General features: G+C 35.3%; 1 protein-coding gene across 1 annotated transcript; it reads right to left on the reverse strand.

Moving 5' to 3' along the window:
- Positions 1–220: 220 nt before the first annotated feature.
- On the reverse strand, positions 221–3,145 carry LOC149209356 (L-type lectin-domain containing receptor kinase IV.2-like). The gene is made up of 2 exons (XM_089398594.1): positions 3,069–3,145; positions 221–1,049 (listed from the first exon to the last, which is right to left on the reverse strand). The coding sequence occupies exons 1-2, from the start codon at positions 3,143–3,145 to the stop codon at positions 221–223; spliced, it is 906 nt and encodes a 301-aa protein (XP_089254720.1).
- Positions 3,146–14,873: the final 11,728 nt, after the last annotated feature.

Below are 14,873 nucleotides of genomic sequence, written 5' to 3' on the forward strand. Positions count from 1 at the left end.
GACATACCATAGTATGTTGCTTAGAAATCCAACAATGACATACCATAGTATGTAGCTCAGACATGTCGATGCGTTTTCCGGCACAGTTCAGTGTAATGAATGTAGGTAGTGCGGTTGGTTTTCGTGACTCGTGAATACAGGATGGATTTGAAATTTACTTAACCCATTAAATGCCATTCCCACTCTGAGAATTTCAAACTTAGTTCAAGTGGGAAAAGTTTCAAAATGATAGTGAGTGTTCACTAAATTCACTAATCATCATCTGGTTCCCGAATATGGGCCTATCTAGGCTATCGTTGGGCATGTAGTCGTAAACGATGAAAATCTGCTTCCGCATTCTGAACCAACCCCGGAGAGGAACCAGGTTCCTGTGCTGCGTGGGCCCCAAGGTCGAGATCTCTGCAACGAAACCTTTCATTCCCTCCTGCCAGGGAGAGCGCCCCTGTAAACCTTGCTGAAACCACTGTAGCCCATGCCAGAATCCTTTCGTGGCGATGTTGAGTTCCCTATAAGTGAACCTATGGGGCCAAAACTCAATTGTTTCTTTGCACTTGCCTCTTTTGAAAACCACCGCCGCAATCACCACAAACAAGAGAACGAGAGTTGCCATGGTAACGCTGGCTATCCATCCCCGTCTGGAACGTTTGGAATACATGTTAGATATCAATTGCGGGCGCCGTGCCTTCTCTGGTGAAGCTCCACGCCAAAGCGTAATGGTCTTCGATGAAATTCCCCGTAGTCGCTGAAAATCCAACGAACACATTTTCTTACAGAACGCTCTCCATTTCTGTGGTCTCTGCAAGCCTGCCAACATTATGGTAACGCTAATGTGGCTTTGCAGATGATCGTAATCGATCCAGGCCTGTATGTTGCGCCCACTCTTGAGGCTGAATTCATGGAAATCGTCCCCATTGTAATACTCGGCAGTCTCAGTCCGCACTGAAATCAGGTTTTTGATATCCAACCCCACATGATTGCGGTTGGGATCATCCAATTCGACAATCTCGTTCGTATCGAACTCCACTGCGAACAAGTGATTGTATGTCTGCCTGTTGCTAGTAATGTTAAACAAGCGTAGATACTAAGAAACTCGGCCAGAGATTTTTTTTGTATAATTTTTGAAAATGTAAATTTGAAGGGTCAAAATTGCAATGTTGAAGACTCCACATGGCAAAGAAGATAAACCTTGAAATAGTTTTAAATTGTTTTTATTTTTTTATTTTTTAATCAATTTAACTTTCATTAGACTTGCCAGATTATTACGAAATTAGTCGTCTCAGTAACCCTAAATTGTTGTTCCAGGTCAACCGTTGCAATTAATATCATCCTTCTAGTAATATCATCCTTATGATTTTCAAAAGACACTGAGTAGTAAGGACTACTTTGTGGACTTATATAGATTTTGCTACTAGTGTGGATGTGAAGTGACTGTTATTATGAGATTTTTATTTTAAATGGAATTAATCTTACATCTATATATGTTGCTTCAATTTGAAGTTTTAGTATTTTAAGGATAAGTGAAGTAAGTGTTTATAGGGATATTTTTTAAATAGAATTAAATATATGATAAATGTATATATATTGTTTTAATTTAAATTTTAATATTCTATTCTATTGGGATTTTAAATAAAATTTAAAAAATTATATGTTATTTTAATTTTATGTTTTAATATTTTAAGAAAATATATAAGATGAGCATTAGAATAACATTTTTTCAATAAAATTATATATATATATTACTTGTGTGCTCATTACCAAGGTTGGAAGTGCACGGGATGTGGAAGTTGTTTTCATCAAAAGGTTCCAACAGTGGTGGGGAAGCAATGTCCCTCAACTCGGGATAAAATTGGCATACAACTCCTATTTGAATGGGAAGAGTCTCTCTTTCCATGTCACCACTAGCGATGGAGCAACGATCACTTCCTATAACGTCGTTGATGCAAATTGGCAATTCGGTTGGACCTGTGAAGGACTTCAAATATAAGTTATGTTTACTAAAATGCCCACATCTAAAGTAGAAGCGATGAAGCTCAGGTGGCTCCTCTTAGAGTTTCTTAGAGTTGAACTTGGGATACACATTTTTCCACCCACTTCTTATTGTTGCTACTATATGTAAGTTTTTTCCTCAATACGTGCACATCTGACTGATAGGCCCTCCTATGTATAAGTTTGAGTCTCGTAACCTAACATTGCAACTATGGGCCTCTTATTTAGAAGTTTGGCTCTCGTAACACTGCAACTACATTGAAGAGTTGTATCCCGCTCTTAGTCTGTAAATTTAAATTAAACATCGATCCACCCATTTGTGCAGTGGTTCAGGAGGGTCTTGTCAGTCTAGCATGAGCGGAGTCTTCAGTGGTTCAACATCGAACTAATCGTCAAATGATCATTGGTCGATGAGGTTTTGAACTTTATCAGCTTCGCCAATATTTGTCGTCAGCATTCAGTGTCTGATATCTTCAGCTTCAGCAATGATGTTATGGTTTTCCGATGATGTCAATGGTTGATATGGTTTTCATGGTATTCAGAGGACACTGTTTTGTACCTGGTTGTCGACATGGGTTTGTCGTCAATTCCGCCGGAGTTTGGTTGTCGACATGGGTTTGTCATCATATGATGTTGATAATGTCGCTTTGTGATGAAGAGGTACATGGGTTTTTATATCAAAACCAAATAGATCCTTTAATCTAAGCTAGTTCTAAAACTAAACCTAAGACATTATCTAAAACTTATGTTAAAAAACCTAGCCTTAGAAAGCTAAGGTACAAACTTAATAAAACACCTAAAGACTTAAAACTATACCTAGAACCTAAAAATTGAATTCAAAAATTCTTTTCCTAATTCTAAAACCCTTTCGGGCTTTAATACAAAGCAAAAGTGTTAATAAATACTCCGCAGGCTCTAAACCGCAGAGGGTTAGCCTCACCGTGGCGGAGTAAACTATGATCATGTCAGCGAATATGGGAGATAGCAGCTATGGGTAAGCAGGTGTCGGAGGTCCAGGATAACCGTGTGGAAACCAACGGTTACAGGTCATGTGACAGGTCGCAAGCATCGCCGGCAGTTACCGGAACTGGCAGAGCCCTAACCGCGGGGTCAACTCACCGTTCACATGCGCTGTCAGCACTTCCTCACCCGGTGACATGACGGCTAATGATTTTGAGTTATTGTAAGGTGCGAAGTGGGTTTTTAAAATTCAATTTTGATATTTTAATTACACCTAGGCCTAATGACACTATGTGACATTAATTCACTAAACCTAAAACCCTAAACTCATCCCTAAAATTAGCACATGCATTCTAAAGTTGGGAAACAAAGGTTAGAGTGTATTTGCAGGGTTATAAAGCCAGAGTTTGGTTCATTGAAGAGGGAGAGTGGTTTTTGAGTTTTGTGTGCAAATTTTCGAGAACATAGGTTGTTTTGTTTTCAGCGTAACAAGAGCATCGGGAGTCAGAATTGGGAACCATGACAGGCATTGGAAAGATCTTTCAAAGAGATTTCTTGTGACAGTGACCAGAAGTGCCTGCGTGCACAATCAGTCTGGTTAATTTGTTATGTAATCGCCCTCCTCAGATTCAATCCTAATAAAGTGGTCGCCCATCTTGAAAGCAGACCCGGAGACATAGTCCATCAGGGACGAACTCCGTAATCAATCTTGTTGTATGGTATCGTTGTGTTTTTGTTGTTTTTCACTTCTATTTACATCTTGCTTATGTTTCTCACCTGTCGTGAAGTTTTTCCTTTTCAATCGATTCTCATAGTTAAAAGCACTTAAAGTTAACATTTGGTTCAATGATGGCAATAATCAATTCTACTTCAGTTTAACATATGATCATTTTAGATCATGCAATAATTGGGGGTGGCTCTATACTGTATAAGTTGCATATTTCTTCAATGCTTAAATTGGAGATACCTAAATGTTACTGTTGGTGGTAGTTGTCACAGATTTTCTTTGACTTTGACAAATGCATTTTCAATGTAGAGTGATTCAGTTGATTGGGTTAGATGACTGCATTATATAGAATTATATCGAGATCATTGAAATTGTTGTCTCTTAGCTTGCAACTTTGCTTGTTTCTAGTTTGTTTAAAGAGAAAGGGAAAAATGATGTCGCAATTTATAGTCCGCTTTCACTAATACTAGTCTCCTTTGCTTTCCCAAGATTAATCTCTCTACTAATCACAATTCAATAGGGAAATCAAAGTTTTTGATTTCTTTTCACGGATGAGCCTCACACACAACACTTAACTTAATTTTTTAACAATCTTGCCTTTTATGAGTAAGGCTATTAATTACGTACTAATGACAAAATTCCATTAGCTTCCATTACGTATTAATTATGTACTAATGGCTATTAATTTCAGGCAAGTTACTCCTCTTCTTTGAAGTTTTCAAAATTTCCATAAAAGTTTATGCTACTTTCTGTCGCAGGAGCCAATGAAGGTGAATTTGATGATATCAATACAAATGCAAAATTGAGCGAATGGAAACTGAATATCTGTAAATTTATTGGAAGATGTTTGTGGTATAGGTATTTGGAATGATAGGACCTGATTGAATCTCCTTAGAAGATGTTTGTGGTACAGGTATTTGGAATGATAGGACCTGATTGAATCTCCTTAACATTTCCATAGAAAATCTCCACAATTTTGTTTTACCATCTCGATTCAAAATCCTTTTCCTCCCACATCGGTGGTTTGGCATATTGTTATCTTATAACCGTGCTTTTCCTTTTGTTCCAACATAAAAAACTCACGCATGTTTCATTTCGCCTTAAGGGAAATTGTGGTTTTCAAAATAGTCAATATTCGTGTATATGTTCAAGCTTTGTCGCGTTTTTTAAATGGAGTTATTTTTAGTGCGATTTTTTGGATTTCTAGTGTTGGAATATTATGGAAAATTTTGAGATTGAAATCTTGATTTGTATTATTATATATGGATTCAACACCTTGGAAAACCCCTACAATACTTGGATTGTGGAGGGGTTACCCATCAAACTTGCGATGTCAATAAATTCCTACTGAATTTTATGAAAATGAGACCCAGAAAACCACTAGAAAAATATTCATTTTCAAATAAAACAATTAAATTTATTTGCCCTCTGTTGCTTCTCAAGTTCAAGTTTAGAAACTACACATTCTAAAAGGAACTTTTTGGGCAGAGACTTTGTATTAAGTTTTCTTTTTTCCTGAAGTTATTATGTAGGGTTGAAATGTGGAATTGTATAAAGAGAGTGTATAAAAAATTCGTTGAAATATGACGCAAGTATTTAATGGAGTTAATTTCGCAATTTTTTTAAAATTTACTAGATATGCATGTAATTTTCATAACTAAAAAATTCAAATTTTTAAATATTTATTTTATTTTTATAATTAAAAATATATTTTAAATAAGTAAAAATTATAATCTCATTTATAATTTATAACTTATAACTGTATAATTGATTTCCTTAAAAAATCAATAAGAGAATTTCACTAAATACATTCTACAAGCACAAAACCAAATTTAGTAATAATTATTAAAATAAAACCATATTTAAACGGTTGGATAGGGAAATGTGCCTTGAGTTTATTGCATTTGAAAAGTGGAATATAAGACGATTCTTTTGAGCAAAATGAGAGGATTCTATTGTATTTTTGAGCGATAAACAAATTTTTCAATATGGTGTATAGTATTTTGTAAGAGAATTAATGCAGTTGATATAGACTAATAAAAGTATTTTGGAAGTTTTTATATCGTGTCACTGCATTTTTATATTTTAAGGCATTTAAATTTTAAATCTTATAATGTAAATAGTATTTCATAAAACAATGATAATTAATTAAATTATTAATTTATATTAAATTATTACTATCATTATTATTAATTATAATTATATATATATATATAAATATTTCTCCATTTTATTATGGAGATTCTTAATTTAGAAACAAGTTTTGTTATAATACATTGAGGTAATGTCTTACTTTATGTTGTCTTCCTTTCTTTGCTTGTTAGCTTCTCTCTCTTAAACTGGTCCAAAGCCAAAATTGACAAAAGCTAAACCAGCGAACGCTATGATTTGTTTCTCTAAAGCCTTTTTATCATTGAAGCCTCTACTTTCTTCATTAAAAAAAGAAAAATACAAATTTTATGTGAATTCCTATAAGCATGCGTATGTCATTTAAAAATGAAGTCGAGGAATTGCGCAATGATGTGATATGGGTGCTCACTTCTTTGGATTCCAAGGACGTGTGACGAAGATGAGAATGCCACAGAGTCCTTGTTCTATTGAATACTTCCCAACATACATCGATGTATTTATTTCTTTTTTTTTCCTTTTTTCTAATGAAGGATGTTTCCCTTGCCTTCCTTTGTTTTCTTTCCTTTTCTTTCATGCTTTCTTCTCTCTATTCCAAAGCCAACACTAACAAAAGTTGTGAACTATTTCTATGAAGCCTTTTTATCATTGATGCTTTTATTTTCTTCATTTTCCTTCATTTTCCTCTAATTTTCCTTTGCATTAAAATTGTGTCTCTTCATATCCCTTTTCTCCCATTTTCTTTTATTTTCATATTTAAAAGTCAAATTTGCACCTTTGTCTTTTCGAATAACTTCTACCCCTAACTGGGGTAAGAGACAACAGAGATACATTACAACTTGAAAAAGAATATTAATGAAACTTGTACAAATGATGAAGAAATAGAGGCACTATCTTCTGGAAAAGAATATATGGATAATCAAGTCCTTCAATACGTACAAATCAAGAGAAATATGCAACAGGTGAGACATTATAAATTGCTGAGATTCTTACAATGATTTTCACCTATTAATCAAGTACAAGAAAGGAGCCACAAATAAGCAAACATACATTCACATATATTCTTTGTTGACCACCGGTGATAAAGATTTCAACAATTGGGGTGATAATGTAGCTTGAGCCTTTCACCAATGATATTATGAGTGAAGACTACATAGGAAATCCAGATTTTAGAGCAGTATAGAAGTAGTTGTAGGAGAGAGTTTGCACTTCCATGGAAGGAAATGAATATTACCTATGATATATAATGGCAAACCGTCCACCGTTGGAACTAGGTCTCGCTGTATTTCTTAATTGCCTGTTTAATTTAATATGATGACAACCATATAAGCTATAACCATCAACGTTTAAACCTATTTAAACAGTCGTTGAATACGTTACCACCACTAAATGGTTTTTTGTTTACCAAATCCCCAATCGATAAGACTTTGTTAATATGGTATGTCGCTAAACCTGTTTGCCATATTTTAAACTGTTAGTTGTCGGTTCTGCTCACTGCAGATGCATTTAGAACCATAATCGTTAAGTTATATTTAACATAATTTTGTTTAAACGAATCATCGAAATTTTAACTATTGAAATCCATCGTAATTTGTCAGCTACGTTGGTTGTGTCTGAATCGACCATTCGTTGGGTACCATGTGGCACTATCTGATTGGGCCACATGGCCCCATGTTATTGGGCCACTAAACTTGTTCTTAACTTAGTAGAGTGATATTATCTTTGGTGGTTCGTAGTGGTGCCACTTCTTTTATCTTGTGTTCTAGTAAATTAAGCCCCCAAGCCTCTAAATTTGGCCGAATTGTCAAAGTTGATATTTCTCTAAAAAAATTTGGTGTTGTGCTAAATTTGTCATTTTTGCTTAGTTTGACTAAAAACTTTGATTGGGTGTAACTTCCACATACGAATTGAGATCGAGGAGGAATTTGTGTTGTTGGAAAGCTTGTGATGAGCTCTACAATCTGGTCCTAGTTTTACTAAAATTTGGAGATTTTTAATTTTACATCATCAGGAATCCACCTAGATCAGTGCTTGGTTCATTAGTAAATTTCTCTACAGTTTTATTCTCTCTTTTTTCTTGTTTTGCAAGTATCTAGTATAATAATTTTTTTTTCAAACTTAGATCCTATAATTTTCATTAAAATCCAATATATCCTCGTTGCCTTATTCAAAAAACAGTTACATACAAATTGAGATTGAGGAAGCATTTTTGTTGTTGGAAACCTTGTGATGAGCTCTAAAACCTCGTCCTGGTTTTACTACAATTTGAAGACTTTTACTTTTGCATCATTAAATATCTACCTAAATCAGTCTTTGGTTCATTAGTAAATTTTTGTAGAATTTTATTCTCTTTTTTTTCTTGTTTTGCAAGTATCAGTATAATATTTTTTTTCCAAAGTTAAATCCTATAATTTTTATTAAAATCCAATATAGCGTTGTTGCCTTATTCAAAAAACTACATTGAGAACCTTTGATAGACATATATTGCAACCTTATTCTTTTCTCATTCTCATTAAACTATGAGAAGGATATCAAGCATGCTTTTAACTCGTTTTAAAGGTATTGAAATCTTGATGAACAAGGGAGGTTGCATGGCAGCTAATCCCTGCCTTGGGGATTTTGTTAGAAAATTTAGGAAGCATCCCAATTTCATAGTGCTGGTAGTGTTGTTGAATAATGATGTCTGTGTTGTTGAAAGATCAAAGTGGTGCCTTTAATACAAACTCTAGAAGGAAAGTTATGGAAATTAGGCCTCTAAGCGAAGGTTAGGGTTTGAGAAGGCGTTGTAAGGCTATCTATAAAGAAAATTTAGGCTTTAGACACTAGGTTAGGACTCGGTGACCCATCCTTTCTAAAAAGAGCAGGCAAGGCAAATAGACTTGCCCTACCCTATGATTTCTTAGCAATGAGGTGGGGTCGCCCGCTTGACGTATGGGTAAACAAAGGCACCCGCTTGCTTCTCTTTTCCGCCACATCATAATTACATATATAAAAGATAGGAAGCATGCCACTCCATCCCTTTCCCTGAAGCAAGATATCAAAGCCATGCTGGTTTCTCCCGTCCGGAAAGAGAAGTCTCTAGCATTCCCAACCTATTAAGATTAATATGGCAAGTGTGATTCCATACCTATGAATGCTTTATATTAGCCTGTCCATCTAAACCCAGTCCGTTAACGCTATAAGATTGGGGGCATTCCAAGGGTTGGGTAAGTGAGGTTCAGAATGAAGGGTTAATAGAGTAGGTGGGTTGGTGGTAATGGTAAAGGGGACTAGGCAGGTGGGTAGCAGGTAAATACTCAAGGTCAAATTGTAAGTGCTAGCCCAAGCAAGTCGCCCTTCCAATATAGTTTGGCTGTAGTTGTTACTAGGCAATGAAGAGTGTGAGTTGTCCATCTGACATCAAGTCTTTATCAAGTAGGCAGAGGTCCTAGCAATGTTGTCTGTGTTCATTTCTCAAAGCGTATTTGAGGGTTTAACCTGGCCCAACAAGAGACAAACATTGTGCTCTGTACTAAGCATGATCTCAATAAGCGTGTTCTATGGAACGCACAAAAGTACATACATCATTGGAGGGCATATGCATTGGTCTAGAGACCAAAATGACTTACTTGTTGTGTGGAAGGGAGAGGGGTGCAGGACGAGCTTTCTTGCGTGGTTTGATCCCTCACTCAGGCCCCTAATACCGTGATGGAATATGACGAGTCAAAACGCGCTTAAATGGAACATAAGAGTGAAACTTGTGTTCTAGAAACAGTACTTAGAACCTACGTCCTTCTGAGCATGTGTTGTTTCCAATCCCATTCATCTCCCTTTCGAGCATGCGTTGTTTCTAATCCCATTGATCTCTCAGTTTGATCTCTTAGTCGAGCAGATGAGTTCAACACTAGCACCTATCTATTTTTGTCGGAAGCCCGTGTCTTCAATAATCCAGTCTATAGTAACTATAGTGAATAAGTTGTGGATAAGCTGCATCTACATAGAGTAGTGATAACAGACATATTATAAGTAATCTACACATCATATTGAATTAGTATAGCTTACTCGTGACATTTTAGCTTGCATATCGTCACTAGTCCCGTAATATCAAGTGTTTACAGAAGGCTATGTGAGAGTTAACATATTCACAAAGATTGAATACACTGAATATGTGCTTACTCCACACTGTATATAGTCTAGATAGTCCCTTGGTTACACTATCATGATATACCAATATTGTATAGGTATTAGTGTTACATATGATACAAGCTTATCTATACTTAAGATCTCACTATTTATACCTTATTGAGATGTATCCAGATACCTGCTTGCTTCTATTCCCATATAGTGGTCATACAACAATCGTTATCTGATACTGGTAAACTAAGGCATATATGGTATGTAAGTTCAATGTAAGGAATCAAGCATGCAGGTGCATACTTTTTTAGCCTGCTCTCCTTACGTACATTAACTTAGGTACGTGGATAACTTACTTATTGACGTTTGCGGGGTCACACTCATCAAGCAACAGATAGTACTAGACAAGCTTAATGCCTTTTTTCGTGCATCTCACTTAAACTGTATGTGGATGACCATCTCTATCTATTTGCTCCATTACCATGAATTGGAAATAATATAAATACTATATAAGAGAATAAAAAATTCCTGATTAAGCCTATTGTGGACTCAGACGCTCTAGAGGAACACCAACAAGCCATAATCAAGCTCTATAGTCACAATTTAATTAATCATCTTGCTTTTAATTCCAAATGCCATAATTATAACAAAATGTAGGACATATTGACACACGCAGAAGCACATGACACATGCCCATAATGAGATATGCAGAAGCACATGACAATGTGATTGGTTGAAGAGCCCTTTGGTTGATGAAGAGAAGCCCTGCATGAATTGTTTTCTCACTATTGTAACACAAACTATTTTTTTGGGAAATTTCTTGCAAGACATTCCAAACCATTTTAGCTCTATAAAGAAGTGCTTTCCAAACCATTTTAGATTTGTAAAGAAGTGCTTTGGAAGGCATACTTGTGATACAACTAGTCTTGGTTGCAATCTGATGGAAGAAAGAGACAGGGGTAAGACTAAGATGATGGTCCCACTGGTTTTAGCCTAATAGCACAACATCCACAATTGAGTAGCTCAGTCGAGTAAGCTCCTGCTATTACTCACATCAGAGGGTTTGTCATTTGAACTGTTTCTAAACCTCTTGTTGGAATACTGTCTTCAGAGTCAGCTAAAGTTGGAGCAGAAGCATGTTAAGATAAACAAAACAAGAGTGGAAACGGTGGCGATGGCCTGGATTTCATTGTAACAAATGAGAAAAACGATTTCCCTAAGAATATTTATGGGCAGTAGTTGGGATTGTTCAACTCTACTATGAAAGGGGATTCAAATAACAAATTGGTGTCAACTCTACCACGAATGGGGATTCGAATAACAGATTGGTTGCAGTGGATTCTGATACTAGAAAGAGCAATGGAAATGACATTCGAAAGCTAGATCCACCACTAGCAGTAACTTCTTCAAAGAGGTGAGGCTAGCTTCCACCGCCTTGCTTTTATATCCATAGCTAGTAACCATTCCAGTTTTATCTCACCTTGTTCATTGTATCTCACCACAGAAGCACAGCTGACTCTGTCCACTATATCTCATCTTTGAGAGGGTTTCTTTACCACTCCTACTTCTAAGCAAGGACAACCCATATCAGAAACACATAATAAGAATGAAGAAGAGGAAAGGGCAGACAAGAGTAAAGCTGAGGAGGATAATGATAGACAACAGGAAGCTTACCTTTGGATACATACCAACCAAACTGAGCCTTTGGGTGCATCTTTGCTTCTGCAAGTTTGCGGGGTCATCATTTCGGTCAACTGCATATGTTGTTGGTGTGACTATAGTATGCTACAGAAGCCACAAAGAAAGGTAATTATCCTTACATTTGAATTCGATTTACATCTGAATTTGGTATCCATAGCTGTTGCAGAGACATTCGAATTCAGTATCCATAGCTTTTGTAGAGAAACTGTTGCAAAGAAAGGTAATGGTACTAGAGAAAGGTAATGGTAGAAGTTTCAGCACCCATAGTTGTTGCAGAGAAGCTGTTTGCAGAGTTGTTGTAGAGAAACCGTAGCAGAGAAAGGTAATGGTATATGTTGCAGAGAAACTATTACTGAGAAAGGTAATCGCCACTTTGATAGAGACGTCCTCTCGCCACTCTGATAGAGACCTCATGTGGCCACATGCATCTTCATGCAGGCCCTCGTCTCCTTTGTCCACGTGCATCTTCATACATCCCTCCTCTCCTCTCGCCATGCACATCTTCATGCAGGCCACACAGACCACCTGTCTACACCTGTATGTCTGAAATAAGACAATGTTTGTCTCCACAAAATTTGATATCAGTGAACATCCCAAGCATTAGGCATGATATCAGAGAACATCCAAATTCGAAGCATTAAATGCCTAGCATTAATGCTAACATCGAGCTGATCTATCAATGTTCTAATATTGATAGGAAAAACATAAATATATATAACCTAAGTTTTTGCCTCCCCACCTCTGGAAGAGGCCAAATAAGATAGTAAATCACTATGTATCTAAAAAATTTCATTTTACTCCACGAACTGGCAGTAACAAACAACTCACAGATAGCTCAACTAATATTAACATCGTGGTTTTCGATTACTATAGTCCCTCGCCATTGCCAGATGGCAAGGACTAATAAGACACACATAATTTTTCACTTTTAAATCTTTTTGGGATCATTAAAGTTGAATAAAAAAGACACTAATAAAGATACATGGTTGTTTTTTTACATTCTTAAGACTATGAAGGAGATCGAACAAACAATAATGTGATGGAAAAAGAATCGTAAATTGCAGTACAATATGGTTTACTATCTATATGTTAAAATACATGAACGAAAAAATATTAAGCTTTAGAAACTCTTCTTTGATGTAAATACATATCTTCATTTCAAATATAATTTCATGGTATTCTGTGGAGTTCCACTAGTTACATAAATCTTAATTTGTAATGAATATTCCATAAAATTTGAAATAAATAATATGGATTCAGTGTAAATGTGAAGAAATTATACTGTATATTTATAGAAATATTTTAATTTTAAGAGAAAAATATACATATATCAAAATTTATTATGATAAATTGAGTTAGGGATTTGTTATTTTTAATGTCAATACAGAAAAAATTACCTTAATTGTTTTTTAAACTTTTGAAATTCAGCCAAATAATTTCTCTTAAAAAGAAAGTGGGAAATTTCTATTTGATTAAATTTAACCAAATAATTTCTTTTAAAAAGAACATGGGTGCTCCCAAGTTGATCTATGTACTACAATTCAAGAGACAATATGTTTTTATTTTATATTTTATTTTAAAAAAGTGTATGAAATATAAAAATAATTTTGTTTAAATAGTAAATTTATTTGAAATCAGTAAGGAACAAGCCAACATTGTTCTCATAATAACACTCAAAATCTCCTCCATCACCTATTGAAATTGGTCCTTCATAGATGCCTATTAACAATTTCAGTAGGTGTATTGAGCATTTTCATAGCAATGTAAAAAATGTTTGCACTATGCCTTTTTAATAATAAACATAGGAATAAGCATGCGCTTTTAACACCTTGGTAAACTATGTGGCATACTGCATGGCAATATAAGTAGTGTCAAGGCTTTAGGAGGAAGAAAGTTTATGTGTTTTTAAGAATGAATACAAATAGTTGCATTAACATATTCTTGAGAACCTAGTTTCCTAAAAATCATCCCTCAACTTTTTAGTAATGGCTATGTAGAATTTTTCTAAGCAATGCATTTATATATGGAGCACCAAAGGCTTTAAATGACAATTTGTGTAAGAGAAAATGAAATATATATCCATAAAATGTTGTAACCAAAATATAATTCCTCAAATAGCACTAACCCGAAACATTGATGGTGTCTTCATCAATAAATTAACCATATTATGTTAATTCTGTGAAAAATATATGTTGGATCATATTTAAAATACATAATTTATGGTACCTACTTCACATTACATAAATACATCCACACTCATATTGATAATTTTAGTAGATTATATTCCCTTTATTACATGAATGGGGTGTATGGTGTCCCTCCATCACCCTTTGAGATGTGTTGTTTTAAATGCGTGTACCTATGATGTACATTCGTAAGATAGGATTCTAAATATGAGTGTTTGCCTCAATTCTATGAGTGAAGTAATTTGAGAAGTGTGGCCATATGCAAGGATTATGTGGATTCATAAAATATATGAAAACATTGGTTGTGCATGAAGAAACCACAATTTTATGAGAGTTGAAAATAGTTGTTTTTTTATAAATAATAATTGTTTATATACAAATCCTTAGAATCGTCTTCTAAATAGCACCATGTAGACATTTTTTTTTTTTTTCTCGTTTTCACTATATGTGTTTTTTTCTATAATCCATAGAAATGTATGAAATGCTTCAAGACATGGATAAACTTGGTCATGGTTATAAATTTCTTTAACTTTTTTTTTCTAAGTAAAGACTAATTCTATTAAAAAGAGGTAAAAATACAGTTACAAGGAGGTCGAAACCTCAGAGGAGAGTCGAAACTATCCATCAGTACAAACAGACTGTCCCTGGGTTGGGAAAACCAGATAAAAAAAGCCTAAAAACCAGATACAAAGAGAACTGACCATGTTGGTAAACCATAGAAAGGTCAGAAGGGGAGCTGTGACCATGTTAGCTAGACTGACCAGATAACCATAGGCAAAACTGCATAACGAGAGACCTGATACAACTGCATAACCAACGACTTGATACAAAAAGACATTAACAAAGCCATAGAGGCATAACATAGTGATCTGAAGAGCAGAGAAAGAAGCAAACAAGGCACATGAGGCTTCAAGCAACTGTATCGTAATCCTAAGCTTCCTCCTCCACTGGGCATGCATTGCCCCTCCACGAATCGTCTTCAGTGTCATCAGCATCTATACTGCTGCCACCTGGAAGAGATGCCGAACGCCGGATGCCACCGGAACCACCTGCCGGGTAAACAGAGGCCGAGA

Source organism: Pinus tabuliformis, chromosome 1_2 (genome assembly GCF_031772625.1).
Source record: "Pinus tabuliformis cultivar Carrire ecotype Pingquan chromosome 1_2, CPIR1, whole genome shotgun sequence".
Lineage (NCBI taxonomy): Eukaryota > Viridiplantae > Streptophyta > Pinopsida > Pinales > Pinaceae > Pinus > Pinus tabuliformis.